General features: G+C 46.2%; 1 protein-coding gene across 1 annotated transcript in view; it reads right to left on the reverse strand.

The window, feature by feature from the left end:
• Positions 1-677: 677 nt before the first annotated feature.
• The window catches only part of opn7b (opsin 7, group member b), a 141,305-nt gene continuing 120,858 nt past the window's right edge, over positions 678-21,124 (reverse strand). Inside the window, exons 2-7 of the mRNA XM_065005278.1 lie at positions 14,587-14,692; positions 13,942-14,104; positions 13,438-13,565; positions 5,603-5,608; positions 5,128-5,462; positions 678-4,239 (exon numbers count right to left, since the gene is read on the reverse strand). Coding sequence (XP_064861350.1) covers positions 3,730-4,239; positions 5,128-5,462; positions 5,603-5,608; positions 13,438-13,565; positions 13,942-14,104; positions 14,587-14,692 — 1,248 coding nt within the window. The 3' untranslated portion in view covers positions 678-3,729. The remainder of the gene's footprint in view (positions 4,240-5,127; positions 5,463-5,602; positions 5,609-13,437; positions 13,566-13,941; positions 14,105-14,586; positions 14,693-21,124) is intronic.

The raw sequence follows: 21,124 nt of genomic DNA on the forward strand, positions 1-21,124 counted from the left end.
ATCATTGTATGTTACATCTTCTCTTGTATTTTCTTTAGTGCGGCTAAAATATACATCTATACTCTATTTTAAACTCATAACAGGGTCGTAAAGACATTACAACATAATAATAGAGCTGTTTCAATAATATTGACACTTTCATTAAATAAAGGAGCATTGGATGGAGAGAGAGAGAGAGCTGGAGGGGGATGGATGGAGAGAGAGAGAGAGCTGGAGGGGGATGGATGGAGAGAGAGAGAGAGCTGGAGGGGGATGGATGGAGAGAGAGAGAGAGCTGGAGGGGGATGGATGGAGAGAGAGAGAGCTGGAGGGGGATGGATGGAGAGAGAGAGAGCTGGAGGGGGATGGATGGAGAGAGAGAGAGCTGGAGGGGATGGATGGAGAGAGAGAGAGCTGGAGGGGGATGGATGGGAGAGAGAGAGAGAGCTGGAGGGGATGGATGGAGAGAGAGAGAGCTGGAGGGGGATGGATGGAGAGAGAGAGAGCTGGAGGGGATGGATGGATGGAGAGAGAGAGCTGGAGGGGGATGGATGGAGAGAGAGAGAGCTGGAGGGGGATGGATGGAGAGAGAGAGAGCTGGAGGGGTTATGGATGGAGAGAGAGAGAGCTGGAGGGGGATGGATGGAGAGAGAGAGCTGGAGGGGATGGATGGAGAGAGAGAGAGAGCTGGAGGGGATGGATGGAGAGAGAGAGAGCTGGAGGGGGATGGATGGAGAGAGAGAGAGCTGGAGGGGGATGGATGGAGAGAGAGAGAGAGCTGGAGGGGGATGGATGGAGAAACGGAGATGATATCTTTCTCTGGAGGTCAGGGGGCAGGGCGGAGATACATGCTATAAAGTCAGAGATTGGCCAAGTTACCCACAGAGCAGATTAGAATTTATAGCAGTGAGATATTGCTGCATTATTCAATAATAACAAAGTTCTGAAGGTGCTGAACCACAAGACTGGTTACGGGTGTTTGTGCTGACACTGTGGTATTTTGTGAACAATAGATATAAACTATTATTGTTGTAACATGAAAGAGTTCATGTATCAGAGATAGTCAGGCTGGAGACACGATCTTTAGCGGACCAGATTACTGGTTAACACAGCGGCACGGTGTTTAGAAGAGTTTGATGACCCAGTGTCCTAGAGGAGTGAATAGAAAGTTCTAGTCAGACTGTGCTCTGTGCTCTGTGCTCTGTGCTCTGTCTTCAGGTCTTAAAGCATACCTTTTGTCTCTCGAGAAGTCCCTTTATGAAATAGCAACTCTATGTTTTTCACGCTAAGGAGGAGAGGAACAAGAGGAGATAGGTCTTCAGTGGATTGAAGAAAAGCTTGTTCATGTCATATTTTACTACAACACCTACCCGAGACTGCTGAACAGCTAATCAAATGGCTACCTGCACTATTTGCATTGACCCTCCCCCCTTTTTTTTACACAGCTGCTACTCATGTTTTAATATCTATTATCTATGTATGGCCACTTTACCCCTACCTATGTACATATACATATTACCTCAGTTACCTCAACTAACCTGTACCCCTGCACATTGACTCGGTACCAGTACTCCCTGTATATAGCCTCGTTATTGTTATTTTATTGTTGCTCTTTTATTTTTTACTTTAGTTTATTTAGTAAATATTATTCTTAACTTAGTTTTCTTAAAGCTGCATTGTTGGTTAAGGGCTTGTAAGTAAGCATTTAAGGTCGTATTCGTAAGTATTCGGCGAATGTGACAAATAACAATAACATTTGATTTGATTTTGTGACTCACTCAATGTAGAGAAAAATGTTAGGACTTTCCTCAGTGAGTTACTGCACTAACATATGCCCACATAGACTTGCAAACTGAAGCAGACATACAGTAGCTATTCTCACACACAGAAACACGCATATGCAAATTGCCTCAATCAACAACAGGTACATAAGCACACACACACATTCATGTAAATGAGAACACACAAATGCCAAAACTATGTCAACAATAACACTCTCAACACTCTCACTGTTTGGGTCAAGTCCTGGGGCTTTAGCTGTTCTGTGATCCCAGATTTGAGCTCCCTCTCTGGACCCAGTGAGAACTCTATAATGGCTCTATATTGATTGTACGGTGATGGCAGGCCAATTTGTTTAACCAAGCAGAACCAGCTCAGCTCTGCAGTTCAGCACCTCCACTGCACCCTTCTCCAATTTGTTTACAATAACCATCTATCTACACTCCTGGGGAAACACTGGAAGGAGAAAGTAGATATCAACACAACTCACGGTAGCTCAATATTTCATCTGTTTGTTTTCTGAAGCTAAATTGCAAAACGGGATCTTTTAAGTAGATTTTTATAGATTTTGTATTAGTCTTGTAGCTATTGTTGCATTGGTTTCATGTCTTGGGTAAAAACAGAGAGAATGTCTGAGATTTGAGAGCACATTTCAGTTGGACTTTATTAATTAAGAATGTGTGCAGAATTGGGAATGTCCCATTCACTTCCTGGATTGACTGAGTTAAAATTGATCCCAACCACGGTGCGTAATTGTAGCTCATTTGGCACAGTCCTAACTGTTCACTGAATAATTCTGGACATGGCTGCTTGGCCAAGTCTGACTGACTCACACCACTGTAATGTCATCAATGCAGCAACTAAAGTGTTCATTTTCTCATGTTCTGCCTTCAGTTAAGTGACGTCTTCATTCGGTACACACACTCCAAGCCCCCATGTAGACAACTCTCTCAGTTATGTGGGTTTTAATACTGTATATACACCATAGTATCCTCATCCACATCTCTCTCTCTTCTTTGGTAGGCCCTGTGGGACATATGTAGAATCTGATACTCAATCTGGTAGTATTTCCCTAAACACCAGTGTCGTTCTCATTATGGACCCTCTTGTTGGTCCTGTGTCCGATATCTCTAACTACTGCATCAAGACTGTGGGTTCATGACTTTCAAGTCCTTTTGAATCAAACCAGCTGCAACCAGAGAGATCAGGGGCTTGTTGGTTAAGTCTGTTTTTCAGTCTGGCTTGGCTGTGTTTGTTGGTTGAGTTCCTGGTTGTTATTGGCTGCTCAGTCTGTGGTGGTATTTTGGTTGAGTTTTTGGTATGTTGCTGACTCTTCAGTTTGTGGTCGTATGTTGGTTGTCAGGGTTGTATTCATTACGTCTTACAAGGTTAAGAACCAAATGGAAGCAAACAGAGCAAACGGAATGAAACAGGGAGGGACCTAGCTGAGTTTGTCCGATAAAAATTATCATTTTCGTTGCAAAAGTTTTCTTTTTGGAATAAACAGTTTCTGTTGCTAAACATTTCGCAACAGAAGAAACATTTTCCAACAGCATCTGCATAATGAATACACCCCTGGTTTAGTTCAGTTTGTGGCTGAGTTAGTATTGTGGCAGTAACAGTTTCCGAGGTGATTGGTTTGGCCACTCCTCTGAGTGAGAGGAGTTAGGATGGCCTTGTTGTGATTGTTAGTGCAGTTCACACCTGCCCTTCCTCAACAATAACTTTTTTCCTGTTTGAAAGTATTTTCCCTCTGATCTTCCCCTCTCCATGTTTTTTATTTTGTATGTGAAAACAATTCACTGTTTGTCTTTTCTCATCTCTCTCTCTCTCTCTCCTCCTCTCGGTCACTGCCTTCCTCTCCCACATTTCCCTCCCTCTAACTTTCTCCCTTCTCCCTCTCCCCTTTTCTCTCCCCTCATCCTCCCTCCCTTCCCTCTCTCTTTTGCTTACTCTCTCTCCTTTATCTTTTCAGAGGAAGTCACTCTGCATCTCATTGGACAGCTGACTAACAGCCACTTCGCTATGTGTGGACCCCTGCAGTATCCTTGCAGTCCTCTGAGGGGTAGTCTCTTGGCCGTATCCGCCAGAACCAGTGTCTCTCTCTGGGCATGGGCAGTGCCTGCATGCCCCCCTATGGTTCTCCGGCAATCCATTGGAGCGCCGCGTTGAGTTACACTCCTCCTTCCCATGCTGCTGGGACTGTGTACAGGACACCTTCTGGGCCGAGCCGTGCGAGCACAAACACGCACATAGGGTCCGTCGGCATGTCAGCCAGTCCCGGCAGAGGGACCTGCGGAAGTTGGGTTTGAAGACCAGGTAGACGATAGGATTGTAGAGGGTGGAGGACTTGGCAAAGATGGCAGCCACAGCGAAAGCAAAGGGAGGGACCTCTGCTGAGTTAATGAACGCCGCCCACATGGAGACGAAGGCGTATGGGCTCCAGGCGATCACGACACCGATGCACACCGCCACCGAGAGCTAGAAGGGAGAGACGGGAAAACACAAAGGGAGGAATTGACAGACAGGTGTGCACATACAGTAGTTTATAAAAGTTTCAAACCCTCTTCCCCCAGCCATCCAGGTGACAATACTTTAAACTAATACTTAGAACAAAGTCAAAGAGGACAACTTCTCCCCTATCATAATGATGAGGCTGTTTATTGACCACCGACCGATACATTGGCCTTCTAATCAATTAAAACTTCTACTTTCAAACCTTATGTCCCAACCAAACTTTAAATCATGAAGGAGTGAAATAAAGCAAATTGTATACAGCTCCCCCAAGTTGATGATTGGGGTGCTCTCCAAATCATTTTGATCTAATAACGAATCACAACACCCGCTTGAAACCCTTTAAAACCTATACATAAAGCAGCATTTAAGTTAGGAAAATGTGCTGCTACAGTTTCCAAGGTGTGTATTGTAGTGTGTGTGTGTTTGTACAACTACTATTTAAGTGTGTGTGTGACAGTGTGTACCTTGACAGTGAGAGTGTGTGTGTGTGTGTGTGTGTGTGTGTGTGTGTGTGTGTGTGTGTGTGTGTGTGTGTGTGTGTGTGTGTGTGTGTTTTGTGTGTGTGTGTGTGTTGGTGATAAAAAAAAACATGATTAGGGGATTTTCTCATAGAATGGTCATGTGGAGTAAAGATTGTTAACCTACAGTATAATTGACATTTGTTTCTAAAAGTATAATTGAGAAATAGTCAGTCAAAGTTGGCATATTTATAACATGTTGGCCTTACCTGGGCGTACCTTGATGCTAAGTGTGTTTGTGTGTGAGAGTGCATACCTGACTGATGAGTGTGTGTGTCTGTGAGAGGGAGTGTGTGTATCCTGACCGTGAGAGTGTGTGTGTGACAGTGCGTACCTTGACGATGAGTGTATGTGTGTTGGGGATCTTGTTCTGTGGGGATATGTGCTGCTGCACCGCCTGGTGTGACCCCTTGACAGTCAGCAGGATGAAGATATAGGAGAGGAAGATGATGATGCAGGGGACGATGTAGCAGAAGAGGAAGAGGCAGAGGATGTAGCTCATGGCAGCTCTGCTTTGGCCGGGGGCGTACCAGTCGATACAGCAGGCTGTACCGTAGGGTTCAGAACCATACCGGCCCCAGCCAGTCAGAGGCCCGATGGCAAAGATAAGAGCATAGCACCACACCGCTGCTATTAGGAGATAGGCATGGCAGGATGAGAACTTGTTACCTGTGGGAGGAATGGGGGGATGGGGGAGAAGGAGAGAAGAAGGGGAGACAGTGAGGGGGTTATTAACCAATGGGATGAGAGATGGGAGGCAGAGGAGGAGGTGGAGAGAGAACATGTAATATCATAAGTGGCATTGTTACCTGATGCTGTAATTGAAGTAGGGGAGGAGGTGGGGAAGAGGAGGAAGGGAGAGATGGAGGTGGGGAAGAGGAGGAAGGGAGAGAGGAGGTGGGGAAGAGGAGGAAGGGAGAGAGGAGGTGGGGAAGAGGAGGAATGGAGAGAGGAGGTGGGGAAGAGGAGGAAGGGAGAGAGGAGGTGGGGAAGAGGAGGAAGGGAGAGGAGGTGGGGAAGAGGAGGAAGGGAGAGAGGAGGTGGGGAAGAGGAGGAAGGGAGAGAGGAGGTGGGGAAGAGGAGGAAGGGAGAGAGGAGGTGGGGAAGAGGAGGAAGGGAGAGAGGAGGTGGGGAAGAGGAGGAAGGGAGAGAGGAGGTGGGGAAGAGGAGGAAGGGAGAGAGGAGTGGGGAAGAGGAGGAAGGGAGAGAGGAGGTGGGGAAGAGGAGGAAGGGAGAGATGGAGGTGGGGAAGAGGAGGAAGGGAGAGATGGAGGTGGGGAAGAGGAGGAAGGGAGAGATGGAGGTGGGGAAGAGGAGGAAGGGAGAGAGGAGGTGGGGAAGAGGAGGAAGGGAGAGAGGAGGTGGGGAAGAGGAGGAAGGGAGAGAGGAGGTGGGGAAGAGGAGGAAGGAGAGATGGAGGTGGGAAGAGGAGGAAGGGAGAGATGGAGGTGGGGAAGAGGAGGAAGGGAGAGAGGAGGTGGGGAAGAGGAGGAAGGGAGAGATGGAGGTGGGGAAGAGGAGGAAGGGAGAGATGGAGGTGGGGAAGAGGAGGAAGGAGAGAGGAGAGAGGAGGAAGGGAGAGAGGAGGTGGGGAAGAGGAGGAAGGGAGATGGAGGTGGGGAAGAGGAGGAAGGGAGAGATGGAGGTGGGGAAGAGGAGGAAGGGAGAGATGGAGGTGGGGAAGAGGAGGAAGGGAGAGAGGAGGTGGGGAAGAGGAGGAAGGGAGAGAGGAGGTGGGGAAGAGGAGGAAGGGAGATGGAGGAGGGGGAGGTGGGGAAGAGGAGGAAGGGAAGGGAGATGGAGGTGGGGAAAGGAGGAAGGGGAAGGGAGGTGGGGAAGAGGAGGAAGGGGAGGAGGTGGGGAAGAGGAGGAAGGGAGAGAGGAGGTGGGGAAGAAGAGGAGGAAGGTGGGGAAGAGGGAGGAAGGGAGGAGGAGGTGGGGAAGAGGAGGAAGGGAGAGAGGAGGTGGGGAAGAGGAGGAAGGGAGAGAGGAGGTGGGGAAGGAGGAGGAGGAGGGGAGAGAGAGGAGGTGGGGAAGAGGAGGAAGGGAGAGAGGAGGTGGGGAAGAGGAGGAAGGGAGAGAGGAGGTGGGGAAGAGGAGGAAGGGAGAGAGGAGGTGGGGAAGAGGAGGAAGGAGAGATGGAGGTGGGGAAGAGGAGGAAGGGAGAGAGGAGGTGGGGAAGAGGAGGAAGGGAGAGAGGAGGTGGGGAAGAGGAGGAAGGAGAGATGGAGGTGGGGAAGAGGAGGAAGGGAGAGATGGAGGTGGGGAAGAGGAGGAAGGGAGAGATGGAGGTGGGGAAGAGGAGGAAGGGGAGAGGAGGTGGGGAAGAGGAGGGGAGAGGAGGTGGGGAAGAGGAGGAAGAGAGGTGGGGTGGGGAAGAGGTGTGGGAGGAAGGGAGAGATGGAGGTGGGGAAGAGGAGGAAGGGAGAGATGGAGGTGGGGAAGAGGAGGAAGGGAGAGATGGAGGTGGGGAAGAGGAGGAAGGGAGAGAGGAGGTGGGGAAGAGGAGGAAGGGAGAGATGGAGGTGGGGAAGAGGAGGAAGGGAGAGATGGAGGTGGGGAAGAGGAGGAAGGGAGAGAGGAGGTGGGGAAGAGGAGGAAGGGAGAGAGGAGGTGGGGAAGAGGAGGAAGGGAGAGAGGAGGTGGGGAAGAGGAGGAAGGGAGAGATGGAGGTGGGGAAGAGGAGGAAGGGAGAGATGGAGGTGGGGAAGAGGAGGAAGGGAGAGAGGAGGTGGGGAAGAGGAGGAAGGGAGAGAGGAGGTGGGGAAGAGGAGGAAGGGAGAGATGGAGGTGGGGGAAGAGGAGGAAGGGAGAGATGGAGGTGGGGAAGCGGAGGAAGGGAGAGAGAGGGAGGTGGGGAAGAGGAGGAAGGGAGAGAGGAGGTGGGGAAGAGGAGGAAGGAGAGAGGAGGTGGGGAAGAGGAGGAAGGGAGAGATGGAGGTGGGGAAGAGGAGGAAGGGAGAGATGGAGGTGGGGAAGGAGGAGGTGGGGAAGAGGAGGGAGATGGAGGTGGGGAAGAGGAGGAAGTGAGAGAGGAGGTGGGGAAGAGGAGGAAGGGAGAGAGGAGGTGGGGAAGAGGAGGAAGGGAGAGATGGAGGTGGGGAAGAGGAGGAAGGGAGAGAGGAGGTGGGGAAGAGGAGGAAGGGAGAGAGGAGGTGGGGAAGAGGAGGAAGGGAGAGAGGAGGTGGGGGAAGAGGAGGAAGGGAGAGAGGAGGTGGGGAAGAGGAGGAAGGGAGAGAGGAGGTGGGGAAGAGGAGGAAGGGAGAGATGGAGGTGGGGAAGAGGAGGAAGTGAGAGAGGAGGTGGGGAAGAGGAGGAAGGGAGAGAGGAGGTGGGGAAGAGGAGGAAGGGAGAGAGGAGGTGGGGAAGAGGAGGAAGGGAGAGAGGAGTTGGGGAAGAGGATGAAGGGAGAGAGGAGGTGGGGAAGAGGAGGAAGGGAGAGAGGAGGTGGGGAAGAGGAGGAAGGGAGAGAGGGAGGTGGGGAAGAGGAGGAAAGGAGAGGAGGTGGGGAAGAGGCAGAAAGAGAAAGACAACGTTACCTGATTTGGCACATTAGTTTGTGGAGAAATTAGGCAAATTAGATACAGGGAAGAGGAGAGAAAGCAACATTGATATCATTGTTAATTACATCTCAGTTTGTACGTGTGTATTTTCTCTGAAATACCACATATAATCTAAATGGCCAAAAGCAAATGGCAGTTTTAGGATCAAAGCAGAATTGTGAACGACTGACAAAAACAGAAACACAAAAGATTATTCACTGGAAGTTAGTAAGCATTCACATCTCATCAGTCTGAAAATGATTTGATTTTAGTTGGCTTTACAGGAACTTAGCCGTCTTAGCCTCTTAGAAAATCCTAGCGGGCAAATGTACATACAGAAATGACACATTCACGTGTTCACTCATTCCTCCACACGCATATCTCTTGAAATGACCTCAAGCATGTTCAGAAACAGAGGGTAGGCGCATATTTCCGTAGAGGCACAAATATATGCATTTATATATTTACAGGAAGCCAAATATAAATACTCTCCCTCGTGTGGAGAGATTAGCACCATACCGGTTTAGCTGGAGGGCCAAAGTGCGTGTGTATTGGTGTGTGCCTGTTTGTGTACGTGAATACACTATTATCAATCCTCTCTTCCCAATCTTCACTCTCCGAGGTTATAGAATATATCTACATTTTAAGAAACCAATATCACCTTCCGTGTGGCCTGGTATCAGAAGAACACACTCACCCCAGGAGCTAAGCTTCACCAGAAATATACAGTATACTGATTATTTCTGCTTTCTTACACATCTCTTACATGTCATAAACCACAAATAGGGCTGCACATTTCAAACACATGATGAGAAGAATTTCGAACTGTTGGTGAATAAGCCTAGTGCATGCGTAGACTAGGAAGCCTATTTGATGGTTCTGCACATTTGTCACCTGCGGCAGATGGATAATTAATTACTGAAGCATGTTCACCGGTGTGTACATGAATCAGAAAGCTGAAATGTAAAATGCGTCCTCTGTGTGTGTGAGGAGCTAGACGGCGTAAGGCGAACAGGGAATACAAGGAGCCTGTGTATCACTGGATTGGAATGTTGAATCAGATTTAGCAGTTCAATATGTCAACCTCCTGCAGTTAGCAGAGGATGTGCAGAGTGAGCTGATCTTTGATTATTACTCCTCTGTTCTAATTGTTCAGCTGCCTGATCAGTACTGGAGTCCTGGCTGTGTGTATACAGTATGTTTAAAACATGCACTATGGTGTCTGTTGGCTATCTATACTACAAGGTTCATGGGCATTTCAAACCTGGAACCGTCTGTATCACCCAACCAGGGGCCATTTATTGGAATAAATATCCCTATTTTAATCTGAAAGTAAGAATACTTGAATAAAGCATTAATATCATCCTTGAGTATCCCTTGATAATCAATGCTACCTCACAGTCATCCCTAGAGTTGGACTAGTGGGATAGTGGGATGCCAGTCCTAGCCTGCTTCCATTTCTAATGACCCCTGCTCTGCAGTGTTGTAGTCTTTTTTGCTGATGGTATAGTCTGTGTGGAGCTCCGCGTAATTATCTGACACCGGTGTGTCATCAGTTCATGACTCTGATCCTCCTTCCATTGTTGCTCCTCTGGAAACCTAATCCTCTGTGACTTTAACTGCTACTGTACTCACAACTTAACACTGATCTCTGCTCATTTTGGTTCCCCACTTTTCTCTGTCCTTATTGTGTGTGCTATATTTGTACCAGGTTCTTTTGGGCTGACTCTTTTAAACACATCATTATTTGTGCTCATCTGCATTTCAAACAGTGTTATTGGTGCAGCCAGCAGTCTCCAGAGCCTCAAGGTGGACTTCAACTATCTGAAGAGTGCACACACACACACACACACACACACACACACACACACACACACACACACACACACACACACACACACACACACACACACACACACACACACACACACACACACACACACACACACACACACACACACACACACTGAAGAGTTTGTGTAACTCTTTAAAATGCTGTTCTGACTTCCATTGCTACCTATGCTTATTAGTTCCACTCACTCAGTTCACAAGAGCATGACATCTAAACCGTGAGACATCCCCTAACTCTTTAACCAAGTATCAGGGACTCCAGATACAGTGCCTTTGGAAAGTATTCAGACCCCTTGACTTTTCCCATATTTTGTTACATTACAGCCTTATTCTAAAGTGGATTAAATAAATAAAAAATCCTCAGCAATCTACACAGATTACCCCATAACGACAAAGGGATAACAGATTTTTAGAAACGTTTGCAATTGTATTCAACTTTAAAAAAAACATAAATACCTTATTTACATAAATATTCAGACCCTTTACTATGAGACTCGAAATTGAGCTCAGGTGCATCCTGTTTCCATTGATCATCCTTGAGGTGTTTCTGCAACTTGATTGGCGTCCACCTTTAGTAAATTCAATTGACTGGACACGATTTGGAAAGGAACACACCACAGTTGACAGTGCAGGTCAGAGCAAAAACCAAACCATGAGGTCGATGGAATTGTCCGTTGGGCTCCCGAGACAGGATTATGTCGAGGCACAGATCTGGTGAAGGGTACCAAAAAATGTCTGCAGGATTGAAGGTAACCAAGAACACAGTGGCCTCCATCACTCTTAAACGGAAGTTTGGAACCACCAAAACTTTTTCTAGAGCTGGCCTCCCGGCCTAACTGAGCAATGGGGGGGAAGGGCCTTGGTCAGGGAGTTGACCAAGAACCCGATGGTCACTCTGACAGAGCTCCTGAGTTCTTCTGTGGAGATGGGAAAACCTTCCAGGAGGACAACCATTTCTGCAGCACTCCACCAATCAGGTCTTTATGGTAGAGTGGCCAGACGGAAGCCCCTCCTCAGTAAAAGGCACATGACAGCCCGCTTGGAGTTTGCCAAAAGGCACCTAAAGACTCTCAGACCATGAGAAACAAGACGTTCTGGTCTGATGAAACCAAGATTGAACTCTTTGGCATGAATGCCAAGCGCCACGTCTGGAGGAAACCTTGCACCATCCTTACGATGAAGCTTGGTGGTGGCAGCATCATGCTCTAGGGATGTTTTTCAGTAGCAGGGACTGTGAGACTAGTCAGGATCGAGGCAAAGATGAACAGAGCAAAGTACAGAGAGATCCTTGATGAAAACCTGCTCCAGAGCGCTCACAACCTCATACTGAGGTGAAGGTTTACCTTCCAGCAGAACAACAACCCTAGGCACACAGCCAAGGCAACGCAGGAGTGGATTCCGGACAAGTCTCTTAATGTCCTTGAGTGGCCCAGCCAGAGCCTGGACTTAAACTCAATCGAACATCTCTGAAGAGACCTGAAATTCCCCTTTCAACATGACAGAGCTTGAGAGGATCTGCAGAGAAGAATGGCAAAAACTCCCCAAATACAGATGTGCCAAGCTTGTAGCGTCATATCCAAGAAGACTCAATGCTGTAATTGTCATTATTGGTTATTGTGTGTAGATTGATGAGGGGAAAAAAGCATTTTCATTCATTTTAGAATAAGGCTGTAACATAACAAAATATTGAAAAAGTAAAGGGGTTTGAATACTTTCCAACGTCACACATTCAGCAATAAATCAGCATTATTAAGTTACATAAATCAAACTACAAATTTCTGACTAATTAAGCACTATACATATATATATATATTCATTAATCATGACTTGGCTGTGTTGTTCTGACAAATGGACACTTTTTCAGGGGAAACAACGTATTGATGATTTAACGAGAAATTTAGTGAGTGGGTGAAAGTTTTGAGAATAGTTTATTTATAATATTAGCTTGTTGCACAATGGATGCTCTTCATGAGGGTTGATGAGATTTGAAGTTGGAAATGAATCTACTAAGGAGAATAAAAAAAAAGTTTTGTCAGCTGTTCTCCCTCTCGGTTTGTATGTGTGCTCACATGTTTGTAATTGCCTAAGCAGATCTTTAGAAGCTTGAGTGGCACAAATTAATCCTACTCATTAGTGGATGTACTCTTGAGACTAATGTATCCAATAACACACAGACACACACATGCGCGCGTGCGCACACATACAAAACGATGCTAATGATATATATTTTTTAATTGACTTTAGTAGATTCATTTGTGTATTCACACTACTTTCTCTCAAAGCTTAAAAGAGACGACAACGTAGCACCCTTCAATACTATTTTTTGTCCGTTTTGTAGCTCAAATTTAATTTCGCACCATCCATTACATAAGTAATATGATGTGAGCATGGTGTGTATGGCCTCATTTACACAGGCAGCCCAACTCTGGTATTTGTTTCACCAATTGGTCTTTTGACCAATCAGATCAGCTCTGAAAAAGATCTGATGTGAAAAGATCTGATGTGATTGGTCAAAAAAATATCAGAATTGGGCTGTCTGTGTAAACACACCCTATGTGTGCTTTCCAGACAAAGCTAGATCAGCATTGTGTCTGTCTGTCTCTGAGAATTTAACGTTAATCCCTACAGTTGTAATATGGAACGTTAATCACTAGTGATTAGCCAGACCTTATTATCCTAACACCCCTCTGTAATGTATGGTCAAATACATTCTAATTAGCTGCTAAGGCAAGTGGATGCTCGGTGACTTAATGGCTTCATCCAGTAAATAGGTTTCTCACTGTCCCAAAGTGACATGTCTTAAGAGTGTCCTTGAATCATACTTCCCCCTCTCCACTTTAACTCTGTTAATTACTTCCTACTTCGGAGAGGAGTTGATCTTTTGCACAATAGCAAATAGTTGAGGGAACTCTAACCTTTTACTTATGACTCTTAACCTCTTGGTTGCCCTCCACTCTCCCAGTCTATCCAGCTTCGGAGATGCTGGCAATGTGGCCTAACCCCTCACTACCTACAAACCTTCCACAACTGTTGCTGAGGCTTGGATGTCTGGGAGGAAAGTACAAATCTGAAAGACAGTGTGCAGGTTAGTGATAATACATCTTCAGAGTCTATTTTTCAGTCCCAACTCCAACCATCCCAGTACACTGAAAGTTGTGCTAGAGGGGCTGGGGTCAGTCAATTTTAGGGATCAAAGTTATGGTTAGAGATAAAGGATCAGGGTTAGAGGTCAAGGTTTTGCATTCTCTTACCATAGTTGGGACAGCAGACCTTAAGCCAGCACACAGATGACAACACTGTGAGGTTGGTGAGACTGGCTAGTCCAAACAAAACCCCACAGAAGGCATAGCTCATACATGTAACATCACTGAATAGCCACCTGGGGAGAGAGAGAGAGAGAGAGAGAGAGAGAGAGAGAGAGAGAGAGAGAGAGAGAGAGAGAGAGAGAAAAAAAGAGAGAGAGAGAGAGAGAGAGAGAGATGACACTACCTGGAGTACAAGAGCGGGTGGATATAGATATTTATGACTATTAAAACAGCTGTGTCTCACAGGTGACCTTTTTATTTCACATCTTTATATTCTCTCTCCATCTATCTGTCTGTCTGTCTATATGTGTGAGGGCATAACAAAACAGCAGCACACATACACTGAATAACCTCAAGAATGGAAGGAGGGAGATTTGATTTGAAAGGGGAAGGGGATGGGAGAAGGTTGATGAGCAGAGGAGTGGATGGTAAAGGAGTGTGGACACTCACTTGTGTGCGAAGGCTGATGAGATGGCCATGGGGAAGAGAGAGATGGTCATTCCAAGGTCGCTGACGGAGAGGTTTATAACAAAGAACTCAGTCGGCTTCAGGGAGGACTTCTTCCGGTAGGCCACAAACAGCAATATCCCATTCCCCACCAGTGAGAAAACACCTGAGACACACGATTAGAGTTTTAACAAGAATGAAAAGTAAAATAGCAGAGTGCACATTTTATTTTACCTTTATTTAACTAGGCAAGTCAGTTAAGGACAAATTCTTATTTTCAATGACGGCCTAGGAACAGTGGGTTAACTGCCTGTTCAGGGGCAGAACGACAGATGTGTATACGACAGAATACCTTGTCAGCTCGGGGATTTGAACTTGCAACCTTCCAGTTACTAGTCCAACGCTCTAACCATTAGGCTACCCTGCCGCACCATACTGTAGAGAGCTTCAAGGCATCCAGTAAATCAAGATGAAACACTGCCAATAGTGAACAAAAGCAATGAAATGACAGGCATTGTTTTGCGATCCCTCTTCTAAGACTTTTATCTTTGTATATCTTTAAAGTTATTTTTCCACAACTGAACTCGGAGCACAACTATGAACCCCAGTGTTGTGAAAACTGGTAAACACACCAGGAGAAAGACTCACCAAATATGGCATAGACGGTCCCCATGAGGATGTCATGTTCTTTAGAGATGGTAGAAAGGAACGAAGATGTGTCAGCGAACAAAGATGTTTCAGAGGCATTTCCCATCTAGAGAGAGAGAGAGAGATATAACTTTATTTGTGGTGTCAGATACATACAAGGGAGGAGAGGATTAATGGGGTTAAATTAGTTCTGCTGTGTGACAAAGCCTCTGGTCCTTGTTCAGAAGTTCACTGTACACCTCTATCCAGGGGCCAAAGCCAAGACATATTGCACAACATATCATTACAACCGAACTCACACAACAGCACGCACTCACCCACCCAGGCACAGACACATGAGGGACTAATCCCTCAGAGAGGGACTAATTCCAGCCAGATAAGGCCTTAGCTAAGACAACAAGCTACAATAACAGCCACTGACTTTTACTGCCTGCTACTGACTTACCACAATCCAATGAGCTATTTACATTGAGAAAGTAGTTCATGTGAAAAAGTAAGCAGTTTACTTCCACAACATGGAAGGCCACTGGGCCAGACAGATTACCAGGACGTGTACTCTGAACACGCTCTGACCAACTGGCAAGTGTCTTCACTGACATTTTCAACCTCTCCCTGTCTGAGTCTGTAATTCCAACATGTTTCAAGCAGACCACCATAGTCCCTGTGCCCAAGAACACTAAGGTAACCTGCCTAAATGACTACTGACTCGTAGCACTCACGTCTGTAGTCATGAAATGCTTTGAAAGGCTGGTCATGGCTCACATCAGCACCATTATCCAAGAAACCCTAGACCCACTCCAATTTGCATACCGCACCTACAGATCCACAGATGATGCAATCTCTATTGCACTTCACACTGCCCTTTCCCACTTGGACAAAAGGAACACCTATGTGAGAATGCTATTCACTGACTACAGCTCAGCGTTCAACACCATAGTGCCCTCAAAGCTCATCACTAAGCTAAGGACCCTGGGCCTAAACCCCTCCCTCTGCAACTGGATCCTGGACTTCCTGACGGGCCGCCCCCCAGGTGATAAGGGCAGGTAACAACACATCTGCCACGCTGATCGTCAACACAGGGGCCCCTCAGGTGTGCGTACTCAGTCCCCTCCTGTACTCCCTGTTCACTCATGACTGCACGGCCAGGCACGACTCCAACACCATCATTAAGTTTGCTGATGACACAACAGTGGTAGGCTTGATCACTGACAACGATGAGACAGCCTTTAGGGATTAGGTCAGAGACCTGGCTGTGTGGTGCAAGGACAACAACCTCTCCCTCAACGTGATCAAGACAAAGGAGATGATTGTGAACTACAGGAAAAAGATGACCGAGCACACCCCCATTCTCATCGACGGGGCTGGAGTGGAGCAGGTTGAGAGCTTCAAGTTCCTTGGCATCCACATCAACAACAAACTAACATGGTCCAAGCACACCAAGACAGTCATGAAGAGGGCACGACAGAACTTATTCCCCCTCAGGAGACTGAAAAGATTTGACATGGGTCCTCAGATCTTCAAAAGATTTTATAGCTGCACCATTTTATAGCTGCATCACTGCCTGTTATGGCAACTGCTTGACCTCCGACCGCAAGGCACTACAGAGGGTAGTGCATACAGCCCAGTACATTACCGGGACGAAGATTCCTGCCATCCAGGACCTCTATACCAGGCGGTGTCAGAGGAAGGCCCTAAACATCGCCAAAGACTCCAGCCACCCTAGTCATAGACTGTTCTCTCTGCTACCGCACGGCAAGCGGTACCGGAGCACCAAGTCATAGACTGTTCTCTCTGCTACCGCACGGCAAGCGGTACCGGAGCACCAAGTCATAGACTGTTCTCTCTGCTACCGCACGGCAAGCGGTACCGGAGCACCAAGTCATAGACTGTTCTCTCTGCTACCGCACGGCAAGCGGTACCGGAGCACCAAGTCATAGACTGTTCTCTCTGCTACCGCACGGCAAGCGGTACCAGAGCACCAAGTCATAGACTGTTCTCTCTGCTACCGCACGGCAAGCGGTACCGGAGCACCAAGTCATAGACTGTTCTCTCTGCTACCGCACGGCAAGCGGTACCGGAGCACCAAGTCATAGACTGTTCTCTCTGCTACCGCACGGCAAGCGGTACCGGAGCACCAAGTCATAGACTGTTCTCTCTGCTACCGCACGGCAAGCGGTACCAGAGCACCAAGTCATAGACTGTTCTCTCTGCTACCGCACGGCAAGCGGTACCGGAGCACCAAGTCATAGACTGTTCTCTCTGCTACCGCACGGCAAGCGGTACCGGAGCACCAAGTCATAGACTGTTCTCTCTGCTACCGCACGGCAAGCGGTACCGGAGCACCAAGTCTAGGGCTGAGAGGCTTCTAATCAGCTTCTACCCCCAAGCCATAAGACTCCTGAACAGCTAATCAAATGTCTACCCTTCCTTGCAGTCAAATGACCTAGTGGCCTCATGGGTGGAATGTTATAAATATTTTTCATAATTGAATAATCAATCACATATTTATTACTGCGAAAAGATGGTGTTTCTATGTCAAACGGTTTTATTATATTTATTTTATTGCATTGTATATAATAATAATGGGATGCAAAAGCAAAATGTAATACATTTCAACTCTATATCTGACATGGTACAAGAGTCTTCTTTTTTAAAAGCCCATGACCATGTGTGTGAGGTGTATACTTTTGTTTCAAAGTAGATTTGTTTAAGACTACTAAGGAACACTCTGTGTGACCCTAATTTAACCCACTGCAGTAAGGTTATGAACATTCATCCTGTTCCTCCATCTTTTCTACTTTATTTGCTTTAAACTAAAGTAATAACAAAACAGACCGTGAAATGAACACAGGAGGCGTCAGTTCCGGGTCTGTCAGCTTCTGTGGTTACCCTATCACCTCTTTCTCTTTTCAATTTAAAATTACATACTGTAGGTTTCACCACCAGCCCCCTGAGACACAACACTCTATTTCCTTACAGTTCCTCCCCCTATCGCTTCTTTTGTCTTCCATGCCTGAGGAAATTGGATGTGAGTTGGTGAGCTGAGAAAATAAGCGTTGCATTCATTATATATTTACATGCGTGTGCGTGTGTATGTGTGTACCCCACATTAAATCCCCTGGAACAGTAACCTATAGGAAAGAAAAGGATGGGATGGACTTATCTAAATAGATATGACATGCCATGTCTGAGTACAACACAAGAGCCGCCCAACAGTTGCGAGCGTATGCATCTGCGCGTGTTGCTACTCTGGTATGCCTACGGTATCCCCGCTGTGAGGCTGATTTGACTTGGTTGTGATTGAATTGGGAGGTCCAGGGTGCTGATGTGTGAATAGTTCATTAATCTCATTTGTTAAAAGAGAGCTTAATATGATTATGTAGCCACACACAGTCCACAAATAAATACGTAATGTCTAGCTCTTTCTAAATTGAAGGACTATAATGGTAATCGATGCCATACACCTTGAAATACAATGTGTCAAGCCATCCGTTATGAACAACACAGCCTTTTTGCTTCAAAGCTGGTCATTACACCAAACTTATTACTGTATCATGACACTAGATGATGAACATTTAAATGGAACATTCATGGAAATAGAAAGCATTGAGGAATGTGTTTGCAGGGAAGCCATCTCCTCTTCAGTTCACGTCTAGAGCTGGGAGAGTTAACTCCAAGAGATAGTAGAGCCGGGAGGGATAACTCAAAGAGATAGTGTGATGTTCTTATTCTCAGACGATTCACAATTCCATGCATCTTTATGGGGGTTATAGTGAAAACAACACTCCTTGAAATGATATACAATGTTTCTCCTCCATCCATTCCTTGTGATTTCACATATAACATATAACTACACGAACGTTACAAGGCCGACATGTGTACATGCTTTGAATTCATAATGTAAACATACATTATATACTGTATGTTACTGCTGTGTGTGACAACAAAGGCAACAAATTCAATCAACTGACAAAGGTCATGAGCAAAAACCCCAGCGTACTACACTTCCTTCAACACAATGCTTACATGCACACATAGAGTCAATAAAACCAACTCACTCACAGACAGATTAAGATCACTTTATTAGTCAATTACACACAAGGTCCAAACCGAAATTTGACTTCCTCTTTTGATCGCTCCGATAGACACACATACAGTGCATTCGGAAAGTATTCAGACCCCTTCCCATGTATAGCATTTTGTTACGTTACAGGCTTATTTTAAAATGGATTAAATGACAAGTTTCCCACATCAATCTACACACAATACCACATCGTGACAAAGCAAAAACAGGTTTTTGTAATTTGTGCAAATGTATTACAAATAAAAAATGGAAATACCTTATTTACGTAAGTATTCAGACCCTTTGCTATGAGACTCGAAATTGAGCTCAGGTGCATCCTGTTTCCGTTGATCATCCTTGAGATGTTTCCACAACTTGATTGGAGTCCACCTGTGGTAAATTCAATTGATTGGAAATGATTTGGAAAGGCATACCCCAATCTATATAAGGTCTTACTGTTGGCAGTACAAATCAGAGCAAAAACCAAGCCATTGGTTGTCCATTGAGCTCCGAGACAGGATTGTGTTGAGGCACAGATCTGGGGAAGGGTAACAAAACATATCTGCAGCATTGAAGGTCCCCAGAAACCCAGTGGCCTCCATCATTCTGAAATGGAAGAAGTTTAGAACCACCATGACTCTTTCTAGAGCTGGCCGCCCAGCCAAACTGCGCAATCGGAGGAGAAGGGCCTTGATCAGGGAGGTGAGCAAGAACCCGATGGTCACTGACAGAGCTCTAGAGTTATTTTGTGGAGATGGGAGAACCTTCCAGAAGGACAACCATCTCTGCAGCACTCCAGAGGTCTCTCAGACCATGAGAAACAAGATTCTTTAGTCTGATGAAACCTAGATTAAACTCTTTGGCTTGAATGCCAAGCATTACGTCTGGAGGAAACCAGGCACCGCTCATCGCCTGGCACCATCCTTACGGTGAGATATGGTGGTGGTAGCATCATGCTGTGGGGATGTCTTTCAGCGGCAGGGACTGGGAGACTAGTCAGGATCGAGGGAAAGATGAAAACCTGCTCCAGGGCACTCAGGACCTCAGACTGGGGTGAAGGTTCAACTTTCAACAGAACAACCACCTTAAGCACACAGCCAAGACAAAGCAGGCATGGCTTCGGGACAAGTCTCTGAATGTCCTTGAGTGGCCCAGCCAGAGCCTGGGCTTGAACCCGATCGTAAATCTTTGGAGAGATCTGAAAATAGCTGTGCAGCGACGCTCCCCATCCAATCTGACGGAGCTTGAGAGGATCTGCAGAGAAGAATGGGAGAAACTCCCCAAATACAGGTGTACCAAGCTTGTAGCGTCATACCCAAGAAGACTCAAAGCCGTAATTGCTGCCAAAGGTGCTTCAACAAAGTACTGAGTAAAGGGTCTGAATACTTATTTAACTGTGATATTTCAGTTTTTATTTGTTAAACATTCGCAAAAAAATATAGTTTTCATTGTCACTATGGGGTGTTGTGTGTAGATTGATAAGGAAAAATACATTTGAATACATTTTTGAATAAGGCTGTAACGTAACAAAATGTGGAAAAGTCGAGGGGTCTAAATACTTTCTGAATACACACACTGTTGTTTTGGGGGATTAAGTGCCTTGCGCAAGGGCACACGGCAGGCAATGACATCTAGGATTTGATACCAGCAACCCTCTGGTTGCCAGCTCACTTCCCACCAGATAATTCCCATCAGGGATTTGAACTAGTAACGCTCCGTTTGCTGGGTCCCCTCTCTCACCACTAGGCTATGTTCTTGTAACCCCTTGGAGTGAACTATTAAGTCTTTCATTACTATTTTTTTTGGAATGAGCTGCAGGTTAATCGACGAAATGTTGTTGAATCATTGAAACATGGACATGCAGAAACAGAAAAAAAGAGAGCGAGAAATAGACCAGACAGAGCATGTACAAGAGAAAGAGTTACAGAAAGTTATTAACTGTTAGTGTTTGTATGCAAGTCTGTGTATTCATTCGCCAAGGTGTATGTACGTGTCTCCGTGTGTACATGTGTGTGTGCATATACACTGAGTGTGCAAAAGCTCTTTCGATGACATAGACTGACGAAGTGAACCCATATGAACATATGATCCCTTATAGATGTCACTTGTCAACTCCCTTGAGACAATTGAGACATGCAGTGTGTATTTGTGCCATTCAGAGAGTGAATTGGCAAGATAAAATATTGAAGTGTCTTTGAACAGGTTATGGTACAGTAGTAGGTTCCAGGCACACCGGTTTGCGTGAAGAACTGCAACACAGCTGTGTTTTTCACTCGCAACAGTTTCCCGTGTATATCAAGAATCGTCCACCATCTAAAGGATACCCAGCCAACTTGACATCCCTTTTGCAACACTTGTGACGCCTTGTAATCCATGCTCTGACGAACTGAGGCGGTTCTGAGGGTGCAACTCAATATTAGGAAGGTGTTCTTTATGTTTTGTACACTCAGTGTATGTCTTCAGAGTCACTGAGAT

This window comes from Oncorhynchus nerka, linkage group LG20 (assembly GCF_034236695.1).
Source record: "Oncorhynchus nerka isolate Pitt River linkage group LG20, Oner_Uvic_2.0, whole genome shotgun sequence".
Lineage (NCBI taxonomy): Eukaryota > Metazoa > Chordata > Actinopteri > Salmoniformes > Salmonidae > Oncorhynchus > Oncorhynchus nerka.